General features: G+C 35.0%; 2 protein-coding genes across 2 annotated transcripts; both read left to right on the top strand.

The window, feature by feature from the left end:
• The first annotated feature begins 92 nt into the window (after positions 1 to 92).
• Positions 93 to 17011, top strand: LOC114194314 (ATP-dependent zinc metalloprotease FTSH 11, chloroplastic/mitochondrial-like). The gene is made up of 17 exons (XM_028084451.1): positions 93 to 948; positions 1379 to 1532; positions 2844 to 2936; positions 3088 to 3173; positions 3269 to 3392; positions 3933 to 4052; positions 4310 to 4360; positions 4697 to 4758; positions 7731 to 7788; positions 8200 to 8325; positions 11774 to 11854; positions 12333 to 12462; positions 12619 to 12767; positions 14925 to 15206; positions 15416 to 15505; positions 15613 to 15666; positions 16333 to 17011. Exons 1-17 carry the CDS (start codon positions 401 to 403, stop codon positions 16486 to 16488), a joined length of 2364 nt encoding a protein of 787 aa, XP_027940252.1. The 5' UTR covers positions 93 to 400; the 3' UTR covers positions 16489 to 17011.
• A 972-nt stretch (positions 17012 to 17983) lies between these two features.
• LOC114194819 (4-O-methyl-glucuronoyl methylesterase 1-like) lies at positions 17984 to 23341 on the top strand. The gene is made up of 4 exons (XM_028085230.1): positions 17984 to 18592; positions 18740 to 19009; positions 19817 to 19961; positions 23277 to 23341. Exons 1-4 carry the CDS (start codon positions 17984 to 17986, stop codon positions 23339 to 23341), a joined length of 1089 nt encoding a protein of 362 aa, XP_027941031.1.
• The last annotated feature ends 730 nt before the right edge of the window (positions 23342 to 24071 follow it).

Below are 24071 nucleotides of genomic sequence, written 5' to 3'. Positions count from 1 at the left end.
AATAGTAATAATAAAATATAGTTTGTGTTTTGATAAAAACAAATAATTAGATAAAGAATCTCACAAAAGAAAGAATCCATGGAGGCTTGGTCAGTGTGACTACGAAATGTCCACGATATGCAGAGGCAAGAAACGAACATTTTCATTCAATCCAAGCTTAATTACGACCCAACAAATATTTGCAACATGGTATCATAAAATCCTTAGACACACAAAATCTTCAAAGCCGGCGCCAATTTTTCAATCCCTGGCTGGATAAGGTTACACATTTCTTACACCTTCCTTCTTCCCCAAATCCTCTTCCTCTTCTAGGTTTCTTCCTCACACTCTCTCCTCTGTTCTCCACTGCACACGAATTAACAGAGAGAAAGAAGAGACACTCTGAAATAAAACCCTAATAATGGCCACACTTCAAGCTTCCCTTCTCTCCAAACCTTCCCTTCCCGTTCCATTCCCATTCCCATTCTCCTGCCTCTCTTCTACCCACTCTCCATTCTCCCTCTCCTTCCACTCCACGCGCCGCCTTTCCTCCACGCTCCTCTGCTGCACCTTTCGCTCCGAACCCAATCACAACCCCTCCGAAACCGGTTCGGGCAACGTACAACCGGACCCCAGCGCGGGTATAGTATATTCGACGGAAGAAGGTGCAGTTCAGGTTTCTGATTCGGGCGAGGCGAGTTTGGAAGGTGCGGAGACTGTGCTGCGGAGTGGCGTGGATTTGGAGAGCGAAGGGAATATTACGAGTGGAAGGTTTTCGATAGTGGTGTTATTTGTGGGACTGTGGGTGAAGGCGAGGGAGCGTGTGAAGAAGGCCTTCGCGGAGTTTCTCGACTGGTGGCCGTTTTGGCGGCAGGAGAAGCGTGTCGAGCGGTTGATCGCGGAAGCCGACGCGAATCCTCAAGATGCTGCTAAACAGAGTGCTCTGTTTGTGGAACTCAATAAGCACAGGTCTGTTTTTTGAAATTGGAAATGTTGTTGTTTGATGACTGCTCATGAATAGAAGGTTTTTGAGCATTTCTTGCATGAGTACGGTGGCTTCGGGTAAAAGAAAAACTAATACAATTCAATATGCATTGAAGTGGTGAGGAAGTTTTGGACTTTGGTTGCTCATGCATGTGCTCGAGCAAGAATTGTTCGGGTTTCATATGTTTAATGGTATAGGACAGATGAAACATTGTGAATTGTAGTTAGATACATGGATTTGAAAGTTATTGGAGAATGTAGCTCCTCTAATGCTTACATAAAAAGAAGAAAATGTTACATTAGGGAAAATTTGGCTAGGTAGACAATTACACTACAGAGGTTTCTGACCTGGATACTTTTTGTCTCAGTTTGTTAGAATATGTGTTAATTTGTTTGATTATGTGTATTTTTCTAGTCCTGAATCTGTCATCAAGCGGTTTGAACAAAGGGATCGACCTGTAGACAGTAGAGGGGTTGCGGAATACCTTCGAGCTCTTGTGATTACTAATGCTATTAGTGAATATCTTCCAGATGAGGATTCTGGAAAATCTTCTAGCCTTCCTACCCTGGTAATCATTTTGTGGCATCATGTTTTTGGTACTCTGCTTTTCAGTTTTAATTATATGTAACTAAATTCTTAGTGCTTCATATTCATTGGTAAGGGTAGAGGGGTTTTCTGTACATCTTGATTGGCATCTATTTGTTTCTGCTTGATTTCCATCAGCATTGTGTATGATATTTGATTTGTGTAGTAGTTGGTAATTTAATCTGTAATTGTTTTGATCAAAATGATTTACTGATGTTTGTTTTACTGCTGAAGTACATTATTTTTTGAAAGTATGTTTTTGACATTTGCATCAATTCCTGCGTTAAAAATTAATTTTATTGTATTTTCCTGATTTATTTTAATTATGATTTTTTTTTAAAATTAAGTTTTTGGATGTGGTCATGGAGCATATCCAAGAGGTAGTGCCATTATTATGCCAACTTTTGGAGGATAATGTGTTCCTAGTTGGGGATTTATTGAAAGGGAGGGGATGGGGGTATTAAGCTTTTGGCATAGTTGGTTCCTAACACTATCAATCAAGAAGAAGGAACAAATACAGTTGTAAACTGTAGTAGTCAAATAGAGTGGATGAATTGTAGAAATGCGTCAGCTGTTATTTGTGATTGAAAATGCCAACAATTATACATAAGGTTGGCATCATTGAGATGTTGATGTTGTAGTGGATAATTGACACACAAGAGACATGATAGGTTAAACAATGAATGCAATTAAGAGAAAGTAGTGGTAGTGTAGTGCTGTCCATTGGGGAGCTCATCTGAATTGAAGATTATTTTGCCATTTGAAAAGAAGACAAATAGATAGGAGCCTCAGTAAGAAGAATGAACTAAAGGCAGTGCAGGATAGTGCTATACTTGAGGATATGGGGAAGCCAATAAATATTCTAGATGAACCCTTTGAATCAGAGTTATATCATATCCAAATAGACTTTTTGAAGATTTAGTTTTTGACATAAAACAATGACTTTGTTTAATACATATAATGGACCCATCTAGTTGGGAAGACTCTTTGGTGGTGTGTGTTTTTCTTTTTACACAATAGATTTGATACTTTTGATGTACTTACACACAGTTTTTGGCAGTATTTCTCTAACATACATTTCTGGACGAGTTATTTTGCACTCCCTTTTTGCCTTTTAACCCATGATAGATTTATAATGAATCCTAATAGATGATTTTAGTCCTCCTATGACTGCATAATAAGAGATGATTTATAATGGATACTTTCTTTTGATCATAATAACAACTTTTAGACTTTTTTAGGTCATGATATACTTGTGTTATAATGGAAAATTGACAGTGAACAAATTTTTCAGTTGCAAGAGTTGAAGCAGCGTGCACTGGGTAACTCAGATGAAACTTTTCTTAATCCTGGAATATCTGAGAAGCAGCCATTACATGTGGTTATGGTAAAAATTATTGCAAAAGGCTTTCTCTGTTCTTTTAGTGGTTACAGTTTTTGAATCTTGTGGGACCATCTTGTTTAATTTTTCTGTTGTAACCCAGATTCTTTTCCGTTTATTTATTCTCGGAATCTCATGAAGCTGTTTCCTTGTCTAGGTTGACCCAAAAGTATCAAATAAATCACGTTTTGCACAAGAGCTTATCTCGACTATTTTGTTTACCATAGCTGTGGGGTTGGTCTGGTAGGAGGCTTTGGTTTTCCTTTCTTCTCCCTTTTCTCATATATAATCAACTATTTGATTTTATATACTTTTATTGCTATTGCGCATCCTTTCAGGTTTATGGGTGCTGCTGCACTTCAAAAATACATAGGAAGCTTGGGGGGGATTGGACCTTCAGGAGTTGGATCAGGTTCTTCCTATGCCCCAAAGGAGCTAAATAAGGAAGTGATGCCTGAAAAGGTCAACCTGTTAATATGTTCTTACTTTTACTCTGATTTCTAGAACAGTCTGGAAAATAGATTATTCTGTATTTCTTGAGTGTTATATGATTCTATAGCTTACACTTGAATAAGCTAGAACTGCTAATGAGTATTTGGATGAGAAGATTCCAGTTGCAATAGGTTAATTAACAGTGATAAGATTTTGATTTGAGCATTACCATTCTGAATAAGCTGAGTAGGCACATCTTGTGATCATCGATTCATTCCCTTCATGAAATTAATTTTTTTATCAAAAGAAAAGAATGAACAACAACATGATATATGTTATACCTTCATAACTCTTTATCTAAATAAAATAATCCTACCTAATTATATCTTTACTTGCTATTTGTAGACCAGTCAACAACATAGTGGGGAATATTTGCAACCCCTGTAATTTCTGAATGATATCTGATTTTTCTGTTAGCCTGCTGTAGAATATACACAAAATCCAAAAGTATGCTACGCCATACAAATTCTCATTTATTAATCTTTCTCTATCACACCTTTTCTTTTGCAGAATGTAAAAACCTTTAAGGATGTGAAAGGTTGTGATGATGCAAAACAAGAACTTGAGGAAGTTGTGGAGTACCTAAAAAATCCATCTAAGTTTACACGCCTTGGGGGAAAGTTGCCAAAGGTCTGAAGAGGTTAATTTATCATTTTGTTGTCCTTTTTTTAATGCTAACTTTTGTTCATATTCTATTTTTTCATACATAGACTTCTTGTTTATTAGTGGAAGAACTAATTTTTCATTGCTGTTATGAGCTGATTCTCTCTAATCCTTCTCTGTATGCAAAGATGTTATGTTTTAGTCATAATAATATATCATAATTTTTTGGTGTCTATTGGTTATATTTTTATTGTCAAGTGTTGCTTAAGTATTCCACTTTTCAGGGGATTCTTTTGACAGGAGCACCTGGAACTGGAAAAACTCTACTAGCGAAGGTCAGTTAATTTCTGTGATGTCTTTTACAGTTTATATGAGGTTATTGTGTTATACAATTAGAATCTGTTGGTCTACCTCCATATTCTTTTGGGGTAATTTTCATTTTTAATATGCCACTCTACACTATAAGTTTCCCATTAGGAAGTTCAGGAATGGACATAGATGTACTTTGGATCTTGTCTCTCTCATTGATCTTTTCTTACACTTCACATAATTCTTTTGATCTGTCTCTGTTACTAAAATCCTGCTTTATTGAAACCAATCTTCTGAGTTAATCTATTGAAATTTATCATTGTTATGATCTAATAGTGTTTGCTTTATCTGGGACCTTGAAGGCTATTGCTGGAGAAGCTGGTGTTCCATTTTTCTATCGGGCAGGCTCTGAATTTGAGGAAATGTAAGTCTCTCTTGCTTTCTATATTTTCATCATGTCAATTTTGAGCATTAAGGCACTTATTATTTATAGTGTACGCTGTTATTCTGCAAAGTAATGTGGGTGGATTACAAGTTATTTTGAAAAGAGTTACCAAACACAAAAATGCTTTTCATTGTAACCTTGATAATGAGAATACAATTGTCAACTGTAATGCAAAATATGTTTATATTTCTGTTTTTGATTATGAAATGTATTTTATTTTATGTTGTTATTCTAATGTGTGCATACTGTTATTAACTATATGGCTCAATCAGTGTCAACCTTTCGATGATGAGAAGTGTTGTCCTGTTGTCTTTTTTATATAACTAGACCTAGGATTGTCTTAAAATCAAGTAAAGGAAATTAGAAGAAACTTGACCCTAAGCATGATATCCTAGTAATCTCAAAAATATAAGAAAACAATTTCTCTTTTAGTCTCATTACATGCATCTTATATATATATATATATATATATATATATATACATTGATTGAATAATTTAGGAATCATGCATAACCTATTATAGGACACAAATCCCTTAGATTGTGGGATTGATATGCTAGTAACAAAACCAAGATACAACCCATATACAAAATTAAAACCAATAAGAATGAAATCTGAAACTTCCTAAAATATTTCAACACTCCCCCTCAAGTTGGTGAATAAGTGTTTTCCATTCGCAGCTTGGATACAATTGTCTCAAAGTTACTGTTGTTCAAACCCCTTGGTGAGTTTATCTGCAAGCTGGCCTTGAGTGGGTGCAAATCAAGACACTGCCAAGCTTTTCTTTGAAAAAATGTTTGTCCACTTTAATGTGTTTAGTTTTGTAATGGTGTAAAGGGTTGAGGTATGTTGATTTCAAATTTGTTGTCACAGTATAATCACAGTTCATCCCACTTTAGCTTTAAGTCTTCCACGTATAATCTTCAGCCATAGCAGTTCACATATTCCATGAGTCATTGCTCGGAATTCTTCTTAGGCACGAGATGTAGCTATGACATTTTGTTTTTTGCTCTTCCAACTTTCTAGGTTTCCACCAAGGAAGGTGCAATATCCAGTAATTGACCTTTTGTCCATAACTAAGCCTGCATAATCAACATTAGTATATGCCTCAAGATTGACATTATTGTTTCTTTTGAACAAAATCCCTTTTCTTGGTGTCCCTTTTAAATATTGGACAATTCTAAGAGCAATTGTAAATGCGCTTCTTTTGGTTGATGCATAAATTGACTGACTAGACTCATAACAAAAGCAATATCTGGTCTAGTATGAGATAGATAAACAAGTCTCCCCACAAGTCTCTGGTACATTTCTTTATCCATAGCAAAATCATCCTATGCACTTCCCAACTTTGTATTTGGATCAAAGGTGTACTTGCAAGTTTGTTGGCTGTTTTACCTGTTTCCTGTACCAATAATGTATTTTTTGCTGAGATATGAAGATCCCTTTCCTGGAATGGGTTATTTCCATTCCCAGAAAATATTTTAACTTTTCCAAAGTCTTGATTTCAAACTTTTTGGCAAGGCATTGGCTCTACCTTTGTTGCTCCTTTTCATCATTTCTAATAACAATGATATTATCCACATAGACCAATAGAATTGTACCCCCCCCCCCCCCTAGAATCAGAATGCTTGACAAATAAATTGTGGTCCCCTTGGCTTTGTTTGTATTTAAGACTCATCATGACTTTAGTGAATCTTCCAAGCCAAGCTCAAGTGACTATTTTCTCAAATGACACCTATACAACTTCTCTTTTCTATTGAAACTATTCACCATTCGACTTTTTCAATTTGACATGGAGAATGCATTCCTACATGGTGATCCTGGTACGGAAGTCTACATGGAGTAACTTCTTAGATTTGGTGCTTAGTGGGAGACGCTTTATATGTTATGTCATCTATGCAGGTCCCTATATGGCCTCAAGCAATCACCATGTTCATGGTTTGAGTGTTTTTGGATTGCCATCTAACATTTTGGACTCTTACAAAGTGAGTTTGATCATTCTCAGTTTTTATTGTCATGGCCCCCTAGGATGAATCTATCTCATTGCATATGTGTGAGGCATTGTTATAGTTAGAATAAGTATTAAATTTGGGTAGAAAGTAAAGTAGTTGTATTACTACTTGCTATACCTATGAGTCGTACCTAGTTTTTTACTTAGGTTTCTAGTTTCGACGTTTGATCTTTCCTTTTCTCATTGTATCAAAATTATTTCATTAAAAATATGATATCATAAGAGAGGTGTATTTGAGCCCTCTGAAATACATTTTCTCTCTTATTAATCTTAAGTGTTATCACAAGGAACGATACGAATGGTATTATACAACTAAAACAAGATCTTGCTCAGAAGTTCCAGACAAAAGTTCTTTGGCACTTGAGGTATTTCCTTGGTATACAAGTTGCATGGTCAAAAAATAGTTTGGTTGTATCCTGTAGAAAATATGCTTTCCATATTGTAGAAGAAACAAGGATTTTAAATGCTAAGTCTGTAGACACGTCAATCAATCAAGTGTCAAACTTGTATCTGACCAAGGTGTACCGTATTCTGATCCTATGAGATAGAAAAGGTCAGTCGATAAGTTAAATTATCTCACATACTTTCAGCTCAATCTCTCTCTCTCTCTCTCTTTCTCTCTCTCTCTCTCTCTCTCTCATTCCTATAGTTTGATTGTTATCTTGAAATCTAAAATAATATTGTTGTACTATTCAAATTTTAATATTGATGCTACTCATTATATACCTTTTTCTGTTTGTTTTATTTATATATATGTTTTTAACATGAGGGATTAATTCTTTTATGTGGGTCCAAGCTTTTTCAATTTTTTCTTAACGTGTGTTCCAAACAATGGGAAGAATAGTTCTGGCTTGTTTTCATTGCCTACCTAATCTTTTCTTTCATACCAAACATACTATATGCGACGTTTCTACATATATAACTTCTCTTTCATGCTCAGGTTTGTTGGAGTTGGTGCTCGGCGTGTAAGATCCTTGTTTCAAGCCGCAAAAAAGAAGGTCTATTGTAATTTGCAAATGGTTTCCCTAACCTGTCTGTCATTGTGTTTTTGCACTATGCTAGTAATAGAATGTGAGATATACATGGAAATGCAGTCGTGTGACGGAGAGGAAGGGGAGGTTTTTGTGAAAGAACAAAATGAAAATCTACATGTCTGTTTTACAATCCGTCATGTTTTTAAATACATCGAAGAACATCCTAAAGTAGCAGTTGTAGGAGGTTAGGAGCAGTTACAGACTAATGTAACTGCCTAGAGATACATAACAGAGAAAAATAAAACATAACAGTAACAGTAATATACAGAATAGTAAAATTATAAATTACAGACAAAAAAACAGATAACACTAATAACTAGATTGGTACTTTTGTGTTTACTATAGAAAATTTATTTCTCGTTTATCTTTTTACAGGCACCTTGTATCATTTTCATTGATGAAATTGATGCCGTTGGATCAACAAGAAAACAATGGGAGGGCCACACTAAGAAGACACTGCATCAACTACTTGTCGAAATGGATGGGTTTGAGCAGAATGAGGTATCTTTGAACAGTTTGGAGTGCAATTTGTTCCACAGGTTTTAGAATTTGATTCTGTAAAAATCGCCTAACTTATTTAGATTAGGTTAACTTGTTAGAATAGGTTAACTTATGCATAGTTTTCTATCTGATCTATATAGTAGGATTAATCATTACATTTTTGTATCTTTGATGTAAGGAACTCCTATAAGTGATTGGATGAGCTAAGAGACCATAACATTCTTAGGCATTTTATCCATACTTCTATATCAGGTTGGTATCAAAGCAACCAACCTAGGAGGGTGCAGTCCAAGGGGTGCTTTCTGGTCAATAGAACTATGCCCTGCCTCAATTGCTCTTGTCGGACTCTCCTGTCCTTGTTTCAATATGCTTTTCTCCCTTTTCTGATGATTGGAGTTTGGTCCCCTTTGATTGAACACCTTTAAAGTTCTTTTTATACTCTGCTCTTTGTTTCTGATCTGCAATGACTTCTGTGGACCTGTCCACTCATATCTCTATGATGATCGAGACAATATCCTATCCTATGAAGAAATTCATTGATGGAAAGCCTAACAACACTACTGGTTTGTGTTCCCACTATTACCAGTCGAAAATTTTGCTTAATGATTTGTTATAGTATCTACTCCTGAAAAATGGGGAATGTGGAAATAAAGGAAGACGGAGACGAAGTGGCTGAAAGCATCGGTAGTACACTTATTCAAGAGAATGGGCCATACTGGAGAAATTTGCTTCTAATGAAGAAGCAAATGTCTCCAAACTTGAGTAGGTAGAACCATAGTTTTCTAATGAAGAATACAATTAATACATTTGATTTTAAAGTCTAGCAATCAAGCACAAACTTCCACCCAATTTTATTTGTCAACAATTTGCAGCTCTCAAACCATGGAAAGTGAAAGTCTAGTAACCCTTGATTGAGGTGCTTATGAATGTATTTTTGGTGATACTTCCTTATTTTCTTTCATCTCTCCTAAAGTTCCTCATTTTATTACTTTAATCAATGTGTCCCAAGTTACTTCCTAGGTCAAGTTTTCCTTTCTCTTTCCTTGAATCTAAATTATGTTCTTGTCCCCACTTGTCCTCTTAACCTCATTTCTCTTAGTCTATTAACTAAGTCATTAAATTATTCCATAACCTTTGATGCCAATTTTTCTGTTATATAGGAGTTGACTAATTGGTGAAGGACATGAAGCTAGGGGACTCTATCATCTTGTAATAGGATCTTCTGTGTACTATTTTGCATCCTATCTCGTAAACTTTTTCTTTTGGTCATCTGCAATTATAAAAATTAAAAAACATTGTTCCTAACCTGAAAAAACTTCAAGTCTTATGTCAACTAGGCAAACATTTTAGATCTTCCTTTCCAAAGAGACTTGAAACAAGAGTCTATAAAGTCTAAAATTACAAGGAAAAAATAAAAAACGTACACAAGGCCCAAAAAAAGGCACAATACAAACAAATAGGAAAAAGAAAACCAATTACAAGACCCAATAAATGCCCAAAACAAAAAATTACACAAAAATACAAAATTTCTATTCTAGTTCCGAGCCTAGTCAGTGGTCTTTAAGAAGGTCCTATCCATGATGCCATCATTGTACCTTATTGCTTGATACTAATGTGCCATATCATCACTAGGGTGATGCTACTCTTATAATTGCTTCCTCATAAAGAGAATGCCCTCTCCCTTCCTCAACAATAACATTCCTTATCATATCCTATTTTCTAATGAACCTTTTATTCATGTTTCTACATGTGTTTTTGGGTGTACGCTTTGTTCATGACATGCCCCTTGAGTTAGACAAAATCTCCGCAAGAACTCTCATGTGTCTTCCTGGATATTTGTGTCTCCAAAATGGGTGTCGATATGTTATTCTTTGGAAATACATGTCTGCAAATGTTATTTATTTAGGAGATTCCTTTCTTCTCTTCTTCACCTCACGATGCTAGTTATGAGCAATAAGTCTTACATGCCCATTTTTTTGAACCATTGTCTTTTCTCTCATTGGTGTCCAAATCAAATCTCTTCTCAAGGTTCCTCTGCCCCTCCAAGACTAGCAAAACCATTATCACCTCCCCTAATCACTTACCAATCTTGAACATATGAGACTGATGCGATGTTACTTATTGAGTCCTCTTCTTCACATCGTTCACCAACATCTACCCATCCCACAACTCCTTATTATGATGACATACCCTTTGATAAGGTACTCACTCTACTTGAAATGCTCATTCGTTTCATTTGTGTAAAAAGTGTACATCAATAACTTGATCATACTGGTTAACAATAAGCCATGATTGTAGAAATGCTGGCTCATGATCAAAACCAAACGTGGAAACTTGTTCCTCTTCCACTTGACAGGAAGTCAATTGGCTGTTGGTGGGTTTATGCTATTAAAGGTGGTCCAAATGGTCACATTGATTGCTTTAAAGAAAGATTGGGTTTCAACGGGTAAACTCGAAAATATGGTCTCAATCATGATAATGCCTTTCTTCATGGAGATCTAGAGAATGAAATCTAGATGAAGCAACTTGCTAGGTTTCTTGCTCAAGCAGAGTGTGGACTGGTTTATATATTATGTTGATCTCTTTGTGATCTTAAACAATTTTCATGTGTTTGGTTTGCAAAAGTAGCCACATTGTACAGACTTTTGTTCTAAAATGTAGTGAAACAAATTATTGGATTTTTTATTGTTGTACATCTCTTGAGAAATGCACATACTTATTGTGTATTTTGATGATATAGTCATTAAAGAGAATGGCACTACTAAATTTTTATCTAGGTAAGCATTTATTGTATCACTATCAAACCAAAGATCTTGAATGTCTTAAGTACTTTCTGGGTATTGAAGTTGCTCAATCAAAGGAAGGTATTGTAATTTATCAAAGAAAATACGCCTTAGACATCTTACAAGAAACATGTATGATTGATAGTAGGTTCGTGATAGTCATGTGGATTCAAACAATAAATTAATGGCATAAGAAAGTATGCCTATCTGAAATCAAAATGATATAGAAGGCTTGGCAGCTATTAACATTGCTTCGAACTTTGTACTTAAAGATAGATCCAAACATCTAGAAGTTGGTTGTCATTTTGTTTGAGAGAAATTGTTGGCAAAGGAAATTTGGATGAAGTTTTGTCAGCTCCAATCATCACTTTTCAAATATTTTGACCTAGTACTCGAGAGAACCTTAAATTCAATGTTCCTAGCTTAGTACATACAACTTGTATGCTCTAGCTTGGGAGGAGTGTCAAAGTTGTCTTACTTAATTAGAATAGGCTAATTTTTGCATTGTTTCCTATCCGGCCTATATGGTAAGATTAATCATTACTTGTTTCTCGTATATTTCATTTAGGGATTTCTTGGAAATGAATAAATGAGAAGAGATGAAATGTACACTTAAGCATTGTTTCCATACTTATATCTCAGGTGATTCATTATTTATCTTGTAGGGAATAATATTAATGGCAGCAACAAACTTGCCTGATATTCTTGATCCAGCTTTAACAAGACCTGGCAGATTCGATCGACATGTAAGTTCCTCTATTGGACATGCAAAGAGACTGGCAGATGCTTTTTCTCTTTGTTTCATTTTTTGGGTTTCTGGACTTCACTTCGGTGTGGATTTCACTTGATTGTGGGCCAGTTCTAGGTTTCATTTTGTATTTTATTTTTTCTCTTCTAGCAGCCTAGTGACAAGATGACAAATCAAGGTTCAAGCATTCTATGATTAGGTTCAGGTCTGCTTTGTAGGATAGAATATGCTCTGCTTTGTTTGTCTGATGTAATAATAGTTCTTATCCAAACTAAAAGTTGAAACAACTGTTAGCTTACAATAAGCATTTGTTTAGTATTCAACTATTCTGATTGTTCAAGTAAAATTTCCTATATAATATGGGAGTTGCTGTGGTAACCTTGTAAGTATAGTAGTACCCAAGGGAGTTGTCCGGCATTAATTGATTAAGGTCCATGTAATAGAAGATATAGAAACTAACAAATTCCCAATACCAGATTGTTGTACCAAACCCAGATGTACGAGGTCGGCAAGAAATATTGGAACTCTATCTGCAAGATAAGCCTATAGCTGAAGATGTAGATGTTAAAGCAATAGCTCGTGGTACCCCAGGGTTCAATGGGGCAGGTGAATTGTGATTTATTTATGTTAGATGACTTTTTTATAACTTCAAATCTTATACTTCCTAAGGTTTTTCTATTGGACATGCAAGCAAAGAGAGTGGCACTTGCTTATGATTTGTTTCTGAATGACTTTTTCTATTGTTATATCTCCTTGAACTAGACCTTGCGAACTTGGTAAATGTTGCTGCCATTAAAGCTGCCGTTGAAGGTGCAGAGAAAGTAACAGCTGCACAGTTGGAGTTTGCAAAAGACAGAATAATTATGGGTACTGAGCGGAAAACCATGTTTATATCTGAAGAGTCAAAAAAGGTATGGGTGTATTCCAGTAAATATTGTATTCTGGTTTAGTGCATAGAACATGTGGATTGTGCTTATGTGATTGATCTAGACTTAACCATGTAAGGGCACTATTAAACAGTTTTAGTCCAAACATTTTAGACTTTCTTTTGTTGGATTTGGATCTTTAAGTTTTAGATTTGTCCTGCATTTCTCCTGTTACCTCTATAATGGAACTTAACAAATGTATCCACATTAAATTGTTGAATCAGAAAAAAACTGTTTCCATCACAAGCAAAACAAGGAAAAAAAACAATCTGAAATGTTTCAACAACTGATTACCAATGTTCTCCCACAATTTAATAGAGCTTTCAAAACATTGTTTTTAAATTTTTGAGATGAAAGTGTAAGTTTCTTTCTTTTGCACTAGGTTGCCAAAATCCCAATCTGTTGTAGGATGGGAGCAGCATGATTGGGATTACTTGTAAATTTGCACTATCAGTGAGGTTTTTCTTGGGTTTCAAATCTGCGAGCTTTTGGCAAACAATATAGCACTTGGGGAATTCTACCCTAAAAGCCTGTTGTTAGAAAAGGATAACTGAACACTTAAATACTTTATCTCACATCTCATACTATTCAATATGAGACTTATGCATCTCATAAACATAATGCCCATTTTAGCACCTTTTCGTAAACACCCAAGCAGTAAGGGAACCATCCTAGTTGTTAATGGGGGAGAGCTAAAGACTTAAATACTCCATCAAACAACAAATACTATTCCATATGGGACAGATGCACCCGATGCTATCCATGTCCCTATAAGCTTTTTATGGACTGAGTTGTGCAACGTAAAGGAAAAAAGCTGTGATGGATCTTTTTCATTTACAACATATATTTACATTCTCTCAACTGATGTTAAGGCTATTGAATATGTTTTATTCTTGAACAAAGGTTGCTTTTGAACAAGAAATATTTCAAGAAATGGCAGAAGTATTGGGTGTGTTTGGACATATCTAATGAAAACTCTTATAGTTATTTAAATAATTAACAATCTTATATACGTATTATTAGGAACATTTTTTTATTCCCATATCATATCTTTTTTATTAGAGGATATCATGTTATTTTAGTGTATTCTCTAAAGCAAGAGTAACTTTTGAAAAGAACTTGTGAAAATTTATATCAAAGAAGTGGTTTTTATAAAGCTTATTCAAGCGCATCTGAGGCACTATATCTTTTAATTATATTGTCCTAAGTTTTTGAGCATCAAATTTTCGTGCTAAATTATTTGAAGTCCAGAGTACAGACAATTTCATTAGGCTTAATCTTGGAATAATAAAATTAGTATAACTGAAAAATTGGAGCCTTTTGCAATGCATTTTTGTTTGCAAGAAGACATTGACATTTTATTTATAGGGAAAAGTTGATTGACAGTCTTACAAATAAGTATGTTCTGTGTCAGTTGTTAGCTAGTGAGTAGGACATGGTAAATTGGTTTTTTATATAGTTATCCTTCTCTAAGCTATTTTTCTGAAGTAATGTTCAAATTTAGAGAAATTCTAAAAACACATTCTTTGATGCACTCTTGTTCATTGGACTAACCATTAGTAGTATGTTGAGGAGTGTTTTTAGCAATCATTTGATAGCTCAGTTATATAAACTATTTTAGCATCTTTTATATCTGTTTTATTTAGAATAATCAGATTTTGCTGGTATGATATAGTGAAATTTTCTGCACTCTACTCATCTGCAATTCTAAGTATATATCTGATTTGGAGTTAATACTATTAATATGTTGATGTATTTCTTAGAAAATAGACTTAAAATTTTACTTAACCTTACAATTTGCTTGTAAAGTGAGGTTTGTACTTATTTATATACTATAATTTGATTACATTTTTAGATGGTGTAACATCTCCAATACACCTCCTTATGCTGAGAATTAAATATTTCAAGCTTGAGACTAGATATTTTTAAGTGGTCTGATAATGGTGACATGATAGGCTTGACAACATTTGCCATGATAGACTCTAGTACCATCCTAGAAAGTGAACTTTACAAAATTGACTTGTAAAGTTCGTTTTGCATCCACTTATATACTATAATTTGACAATATATATAGTCGATATGAAATCTATAATAGTACGCTTATATAGTTATATTTGTTAATTGTGCATTTGAAATTTTCAGCTCACTGCCTATCATGAGAGTGGCCATGCAATTGTTGCCCTTAACACTGATGGTGCACATCCAATTCACAAGGCAACAATCATGCCACGTGGATCTGCTTTAGGAATGGTCACTCAGCTTCCCTCAAGTGATGAGACATCAATAAGCAAGAAACAGTTGTTAGCTCGCCTTGATGTTTGTATGGGAGGAAGAGTTGCAGAAGAGCTTATCTTTGGCCGGGATTATGTCACAACTGGAGCAAGTAGTGATCTCCACACTGCTACTGAGCTTGCTCAATACATGGTAATTTTATGCTGCCCTGCATTGTGTCTGGTGCATAAAGATAACTTTTACAAAAGAAAGTGCTGATAATTTGCTAATTGGAATTTGAAACATTTTACTAGTACTTAAGTAATTATAACTTTTCTTTCCCAAAATTATTTGGTAGATGGCATTTAGAATTTTCTGCTGAAATTCTTGACTTATCGTGTTATTTTTTCTCTATGCACAAGGTATCAAATTGTGGAATGAGTGATGCAATTGGGCCAATTCATATAAAAGAGCGACCAAGTTCTGAAATGCAGTCACGTATTGATGCAGAGGTAAGTGTTATGAATTCATAAAATCGTATTTGGGTTCTTCTAAGAAGTGTTGTTTTATCAAAAGCAAAAATCACGAAAGGATTTTGACTTCTATTCTTGATCTGCAGGTTGTGAAACTCCTTCGGGAAGCATATGATCGTGTTAAAGCCCTTCTGAAAAAGGTTTGTCTGATTATATTATTGTCTATAAGTTTTTTCTTTGGGAAACCTTTTTCTTTCTCTTTTGGGTTTGGACGAGTTTTTAAAAGAAATATTTCTTTAGCAGAAGAAATTATAAATGGTTTGGAGGATAACTAGTTAGAAAAAAAGGAAAAAACCGTCAATTGAGGAAAGCTTCCAATCTGTTCGGATCTGTGGGATGATCTTATAGCTTCTATCCTATTTTATGTTAGATTCTGTCACTTTTGTATTTTTAGGTTATTTATATCAATCGTTTTTCTTGATTTAATATTGTTGTTCAATGATAGACATATTAGAAGGAATACAAGCTATTTCTATGTGTCTCACTCCTGAGTCCCGTACCTATCTCCATTGAGCCAAGCCAACTAGAACATACATTCTTGATGTTAAAGTGTGCTTAGTTTTTAAATCAAAAACGAATATGTCAAATGGATATTTTGTTATTTTAACTCTGCTAGTTAAATAATAAGCCTTAGGGGCATTCTTTAGGCTGGGGGATCATTGACACAAAGCAAAATTCAAACTAAGCAATCTTTGTTGCTGTGAATGGCATTAATTAATAGAAGTTGTCAACCTTGAGCAAATTTGAGATCTTCTAGTCTTGCACATGGAAATTCATAACACTAGTATCTTCTGACATTATTTCAGCATGAGAAGGCATTACATGTGTTGGCACACGCATTACTAGAGTATGAGACACTTAGTGCAGAAGAAATCAGGCGAATACTTCTGCCATATCGGGAAGGACGTCTATCAGAACAGCAGGAACAAGAAGCAGCAGAAGGGGATCTTGTGTTAGTGTAATTTATCTCTCCACTCCTGTCCATTACTGTACTATTTTAGGGGAAGCTCTGTACAGTATACCCAGAAGCCCTACAGGTATATTTCCGAATCTAGTTTCTGCAGTTCCCCTCTTCGTGCATGCCATTCTTGTCGTAAGATGCACATAGTAAAAAGGAGACACAACGTTGGATATCTGCAAAACAACTAATGCTACTTACAATGGCAAAATGTCAGCTGCTAGATTACCATCGCCCTTGTTGAGGGCCTGAGGGCAATATATTTTTGGTGAGAACAATGTATCATGTAGGAATTGACCATTTTCACAATTGTATTTGAAAGCCTATACGTAATTCATTTTTTAAGAATTTGTTAAAAAATTCACTGACTTTTGTCTAGTGGAACATGCTACAAGACCTCCAACAAGCCTGGATACTGATGACTGCAGCTTTGTGTAAGATCTCTACCATATTCTGCAGCAATTTATTTAACAGCAAATAATAGTTGAAAGTCTTACAAATAATTAATAGATCCTGGGATTTGATAATACTCCTTGCACAGGGTGCAATCCCCAATGATTTAATATAAAGTACACCGTGATCTGATTACAATTACTGATCCATATAAAGTATTATAAGTTTATCTTTAAAGTAAGGTTTATTTGGGATTAATTTTAGCGCGTTAAAGTCTCAACTAGGTACAATTTAAGTTGTATCAATGATGTAATACAAGAAATCAATTTAGATGCAATTTACCCCTTGCTTTGCTGGTGCTGTGCCAAATATGTAGTCCAGTAAATTCACTCGAATTGTGCTCTATAAATAGCCTGTGATGCAACTATTATTAAAATATTATCAAACAGTTTATGTAATAACGTGTCGTTTGGTCTTTCAAACTAACTAATATTCCACTTACGCGGTAAAGAAGTCAGCAAAAGACTAATAATGGATGGATTCTAAGGAAAGCTTCAATTTAAAACATGTTGAATTTTTCTAGTTTTAAATAAATATTTATTTCCATAATGTTTTTAATAAATGACTCTAATAATTTTTTTTTTCTAGCTTTTAAGTAAATGTTTAGTTCTATTATGTTGTAAACGACTCTTATATCTTATGTTTTAGTAAAGTGGTTCACTTTCCTTATTTTATACTAAAATATCAAATTGATTAAAGTTTAAATAAAATTTTAGAAATGAAAGTTCTAAAATATAAGGTTACTTTTTTTATAAATAAGTTTAGAAAGTTATTTAAAAACCTAAGGTGAGTGCCATTATAAATGAAGTTTTATTCAAGGTAGTAGCACTTCTTTCCACTATATTTCTTACTGTTAGATATAGTTTTATATTATTAAGATATGGTTAGATATCAATAACCACAATATCAAACATTATCTTCTATTTAATCTTTTTATTTTAGTTATTCTTTTTACTTGTACCTCTCTCTATTATAAATAGATTACCCTATGTGTGGTTTATACACAAGGGAGATTAATCTCAATCCCTATTTTCTTTATTCTCAACATGGTATCAGAGCCTGGTTCTGATCTAGGGACCTATTTTTTTTTTCTGCTATCGTTGCCTCCGCCTCTGCCGCCACCGCCGGCGCCACTGTCGACGCCGCCGCCGGAGTCGTCGCCGGAGTCGCTGCCGGAGTCGCTGCCGGAGCCATCGCCGCTGCCGGAGCCATCGCCGCTGCCACTGCCGGAGTCGCCACCACTGTCGCTGTCGAGTTGTCGTCGTCGGAGTGTTAGTTCCAACCGGCGACCATACAGTTTTGATCATCTCTCACGCGCCATTCAAAGCCGCGTCTCTTCCAGTTCCTCCATGGTGTCTTCCGCTGCCTCTTTCAGTTCTGAAATCTCTTCTGTTTCAACCGATATACTTGTTATGTACAACAAATTTCTTAAATGGTATAAGGATCAACAGTTTTCTAGTTCCACTGCATCTGTTGCTCACACAGATACATCTTTTGTTGGTCTGACTCAATCTTCTTCTCCTGGTCCTTGGGTTTTTGATTCAGGAGCCACTGATCATATTACTGGTAACAAATCTTTGTTCTCTTCTTTATCCTCTACTAATCCTTTACCTTCTGTTACACTAGCTGATGGTTCTAGAGTCTCATCTCATGGTGTTGGCACTGTTAAACTTTTTCCCTCTTTAACCATTGATAATGTTCTTTATGTCCCTGGGTCTCCTTTTAACCTGTTGTCCATCAGTCGCCTAACTCGTTCTCTTGATTGTGTTGTTTCTTTTACCAACAATTCTGTCTGTTTACAGGACCAGAGTTCGAAACAGGTGATTGGCACAGGATATGAGTCTCATGGTCTTTATCATCTCCGTCCCTCTACACACATTGGTGCAGTTATGGAGTCTCCCTCTCTTATTCATGCTCAGTTAGGTCATCCAAGCCTTGCCAAGTTACAGCAGCTTGTCCCTGCCTTGTCCAAGTTGTCTCGTTTGGATTGTGAGTCGTGTCAATTAGGCAAGCATACTCGTACTTCTTTTCCTCGTAGTGTCACACGTGATGCTTCGTCCCCTTTTGCCTTGGTTCACTCTGACATTTGGGGTCCTAGTCGCGTTAAGTCTACTTTAGGTTTTCAATACTTTGTTACTTTCACTGATGATTACTCCAGATGCACTTGGTTATTTTTAATGAAACATCGTTCAGAATTATTTCATATCTTTCAATCTTCTTTTAATGAAATTAAAACTCAGTTCGGTGTTTCTATTAGAGTTTTGCGTAGTGATAATGGCTGTGAATATCTTTCTCATTCTTTTAAACAATTTATGGCTTCTCACGACATTCTGCATCAAACTTCTTGTGCTTATACCCTTCAACAAAATGGTGTAGCTGAACGTAAAAATAGACATCTTATGGAAACCACTCGCACTCTTTTAATTCATGGCGAGGTTCCTGAACATTTCTGGGGTGATGCCATTCTTACTGCCTGTTATCTCATTAATCGTATGCCTTCTTCGGTTTTAAAGAATAACATACCTCACTCCATTTTATTCCCTCATGAACCTCTTCATCCCTTACCTTTAAGAGTTTTCGGGTCTACATGTTTTGTTCATAATTTTAGTCCTGGTCTTGACAAGCTTTCTCTTAGATCACATAAGTGTGTTTTCTTAGGGTTTACAAGATCACAAAGAGGATATAAATGTTTTTCTCCTTTTCTTAACCGTTATTTTGTGTCTACAGATGTCACCTTTAATGAGTTCTCCCTTTATTTTAAGAGTCAATCTTCACCTCTGACTCCATCCAATCCTGACAACTCTTCTAATACCTTTAATGTTCCTATTGTTTGTGACCCTCTTACTGTGTCTTCTTCACCCTCGGTTCCTGCTCCATAGTCACCTGCTCCTCCACCACCTCTTCAAGTTTATAGTCGCCGTAATCGATCACAACCACCACCATGTGCCTCCACTCCAGTGCCAACTACTTTGTCTCCTCCGACTCTGACACCTGAGTCTGACCTTCCCATTGCCCTTCGAAAAGGTATGCGTTCTACCCGTAATCCCTCTCCCCATTATATTGCTTTGAGTTATCATCGCTTGTCATTACCTTTTTATACATGTCTTTCCTCTCTTTCTTCTGTGACCATTCCAAAAACTGTCCGTGACGCTTTAGCCCATCCTGGTTGGCGTCAGGCCATGGCAGATGAATTAAGTGCTCTTCATAATAGTGGAACTTGGGAACTGGTCCCATTGCCGTCTGGGAAATCTGTTGTTGGTTGCAGGTGGGTGTTTGCTATCAAAGTTGGACCTGATGGTACTATTGATCGCCTCAAAGCTCATCTTGTAGCCAAAGGTTATACTCAAATTTTTGGGTTGGATTATGGAGATACTTTTTCCCCCGTGGCAAAGATGGCTTCTGTTGTTTATTTATCGCCATGGTTGCTATTCAACAATGGCCTCTTTATTAACTAGATGTTAAAAATGCTTTCCTCAATGGTGATTTGCAAGAAGAAATCTATATGGAGCAACCTCCTAGATTTGTTGCTCAGGGGAGTCTTCTGGGATGGTATGTCGTCTTCGCAAATCCCTATATGGCCTAAAACAATCTCCTCGGGCTTGGTTTGGAAAGTTTAGCAATGTTGTTCAACAATTTGGTATGACTCGGTGTGAAGCAGATCATTCTGTCTTTTATCAACACTCGAGTGCTGGATGTGTTTACTTGACAGTATATGTTGATGACATCGTTCTTACAGGGAGTAACAACCATGGCATCTCTCAGTTGAAACAACATATGTGTCACCATTTTCAGACCAAAGATCTTGGCAAACTCAGATATTTCTTGGGTATTGAGGTGGCACAGTCCAATGATGGTATTGTTATATCTCAGAGAAAGTATGCCATGGATATTCTGGAGGAAACTAGGTTGATGAGTTCAAAGTCTGTTGATACACCCATGGATCCCAATACTAAACTTCTACCAAATCAGGGGGAGCCTATATCTGATCCTGAGCAGTATAGACGATTGGTTGGGAAATTGAATTATCTTACTGTTACTCGTCCTGACATTTCCTTTGCAGTTAGTGTGGTAAGCCAATTTCTTAATTCTCCATGTGAAGATCATTAGAATGCAGTCATTCGCATCTTGAAGTATATTAAAAAATCTCCTGGAAAAGGATTGTTATATGGTTCTAATAACCATACAAGAGTTGTTTGCTATTCAGATGTTGATTGGGCAAGATCTCCTTCTGATAGAAGATCTACATCTGGGTATTGTGTCTCCATTGGTGGTAACTTGATCTCGTGGAAAAGGAAGAAACAAAGTGTTGTAGCAAGATCCAGTGCAGAAGCAGAATATAGAGCTATGGCCTCAGCTGCCCATGAACTTGTTTGGCTCAAGCAATTGCTTCAAGAGTTACAATTTGGAGATATTACTCAAATGACACTTGTGTGTGACAATCAGGCTGCCCTTCATATTAGCTCTAATCCTGTCTTTCATGAGAGGACCAAACACATTGAGATTGATTGTCATTTCGTTCGGGAAAAGATTATGTCTGGAGATATCAAGACTGAGTTTGTTAATTCAAATGATCAGTTAGCAGATATTTTTACGAAGTCTTTACGAGGGCCTAGAATTGATTATATTTGTAACAAGCTTGACACATACGATTTGTATGCTCCAGCTTGAGGGGGAGTGTTAGATATAGTTTGATATTATTAAGATATTGTTAGATATTGATAACCACAATATCAAACAATATCTTCTATTTAATCTATTTATTTTCAATTACTCTTTTTACTTGTACCTCTCTTTATTATAAATAGATTACCCTATGTGTGGTTTATACACAAGGGAGATTAATCTCAATCCCTATTTTCTTTATTCTCAACACTTACGATGATTCACTATTGTGTAATCTAGAGATATTTTGGATTGTATAATCCACACCATTAAATATTAATACTTTTGTATTTTAAAATGTATAATTTGGAATTGTATTCCAAATATGTAATTCTAAAGACAAAAAATTGTATTTTAGAATGTGTAATTTAGAATAATTTTTTTATTTCAAAATGTGCAATTTAGAATATAAAATTATGTTATGAAATGTATTCTCTAGAATAGAATGCAAAATTTCCAATTCAAAATATAAATTTTGTATTTGTATTTTGGATTGTGCATTCCAGGATACAAAATTTGTATTTCAGGTTCAAGATTGTGCGCTCTCCATGGGCAACTTCTTACAGTTCCATACATTTTAAATTTATAATTCTACTTATTTTCATTTTGAGTTTTGAAATATGCAATTTGGATACGTTTCAGAATATGTACAATTTGAAAACATTTTGGAATGTACAAATCGAAGATGTTTCAGAATGTATAATCCTGTGTTGGGTGTTCTAATAGAGTTTTTTTTTTTTTTTTATTGTTTGTAATAAAATTGATAAGGCTAGACATTTTATTGGATAGCTAAAGCATGGATAAAGATATGATTCTCTTGAAGTGGTCGTAGAGTGGATAATCCGAAAATGTTATTTAATATCTAGAGTTGATTGAGGTTGATATCTTCCTGTGTGTTTGTAATTGCTATGTTGCTTGCTAGCTCTTTTATTGACAAACCAATAAGTACAAGATGGGTCTTCTGAAACAAACTAGATAAAGAAGATGGTGTGGTTAGAAATAAAGTTAGATCGGTAAAATATAACTTTGAAAGAAGGTATCTGTTTCATCGAAATGTTTCCTTTGCTTGCTAAATTGGAAGTATTAAGAATTTTATTAGCTTTAGCCGTTTACAAAAATATAAAGCTTTATAAAATATATGAAAAGAATTGCTTTTCTAAATAGTTTTATTGAAGAGGAAGTCTTTGTAAAATGATTTTGAAGACTTCTAAGATAAAATATGTTTAGAAACTTAAAAATGGTTATGATTTTAAAGAAAATGTTAGAGTTTCATATGTCACACTAATCGATTTTCTTTTACAAAATGATTTTATAAGAGACAAGGCATATACAACCTTATTCATAAAAAAAAAAATGCAACCAAGATTTTCTTATAATTCAAATTTATGTTAACACTATAATCTTTAATTCTATTCACGAGAATTTGTGCAAGGACTTTTTTGAGTTGATGCAGAGTGAGTTTTAGATGAGTATGAGAAGGGAATTAATGTTCTTCTTATGATTTGAAATCGAACAACAAGTAAGCCTTATCATCATCCATCGATAGAAGTATATCAAGGAAATGTTGAAGAAATTTAACATGCCAGATGCAAAACCTATGAAGATGACTACTCCTATTTCCACTCTTTCCCTAACCCATTCTTTTCATTCTTGAATATGTTAATGTCATTCTTGAAGTTCTTCCGCCTGAACATGTTGTTGTGACTTCTGTTACTGAAAGCAAATTTGAGGGAACTCCATAATGGAAGATGGGAACCTCCTTCTAGTCGTGGTAGTAGACATATTCGTGGTTGTTGTTGAGGTGGTCGCACTGCAAATTTCCAATGTTATATTTGTTTTTATCGAGGCGACTTCACCTAATTATCCGTTGGATTTTTTTATATTTCTATAGTGTGTCTTTATAATACATAGATTATCACTAATTTTGATATTTTAAAATATATTAAAAAAATATTTAAAATATTAATATAGTGTATTTTTAATGTTCAGCGGAAGATCATAAAAAAAATCAGTAAAGAATCTGAACTCAATCCTTCTGAAAACAACACCCCCTAATGATGTTTCAAGTGCTATGCTTGCCAATTCTGGCCCTAAACCATGTGATTAAAGGCTCTTAAATTATTAGCATTGATGGCCTTTATTCCTTTCTTGCTCTCCGGTTTTTGCACCTTATCTTGTCATGTTAAAGACTTCTCAGTTTCATACTATCACTAGTTCACATGTTCCTACAACTGTTGTTTTTCTCCCTTTCCTCTGTTGTTTGTAATTTGTAGCATGCTAGGTTAGACCGCCCCAATTTAAATATTTTAGAACATGTTTTGAACAAATGTAATGTTTTCACTTGTAATAAAGTTATTGATTTTTGTTCATCTTGTTGTGTTTGTAAATCTCATAGGTCACTTTCTTCTTTATCTTATACAATTTATAATTCTCCTTTAGAATCAATCTTCCGTGATTCTTCTTTAAAGTAAT

Source organism: Vigna unguiculata, chromosome 8 (assembly GCF_004118075.2).
Source record: "Vigna unguiculata cultivar IT97K-499-35 chromosome 8, ASM411807v1, whole genome shotgun sequence".
In the NCBI taxonomy this organism is placed as follows: Eukaryota; Viridiplantae; Streptophyta; class Magnoliopsida; order Fabales; family Fabaceae; genus Vigna; species Vigna unguiculata.
This window is presented reverse-complemented; position numbering and strand designations above follow the sequence as displayed.

Bases quoted from the DNA above. Each gene is read 5' to 3' on its own strand.
- LOC114194314 (XM_028084451.1), top strand. From the start codon at position 401: ATGGCCACACTTCAAGCTTCCCTTCTCTCCAAACCTTCCCTTCCCGTT. The intron at 1,533-2,843 runs GTAATCATTTTG...CAAATTTTTCAG, and splicing joins CTTCTAGCCTTCCTACCCTG to TTGCAAGAGTTGAAGCAGCG. The intron at 15,506-15,612 runs GTAAGTGTTATG...CTTGATCTGCAG, and splicing joins AGTCACGTATTGATGCAGAG to GTTGTGAAACTCCTTCGGGA.
- LOC114194819 (XM_028085230.1), top strand. From the start codon at position 17,984: ATGGTATCAGAGCCTGGTTCTGATCTAGGGACCTATTTTTTTTTTCTG. The intron at 19,010-19,816 runs GTTCACTCTGAC...CCTGCTCCATAG, and splicing joins CTTCGTCCCCTTTTGCCTTG to TCACCTGCTCCTCCACCACC. The intron at 19,962-23,276 runs GTATGCGTTCTA...TCATTCTTGAAG, and splicing joins TCCCATTGCCCTTCGAAAAG to TTCTTCCGCCTGAACATGTT.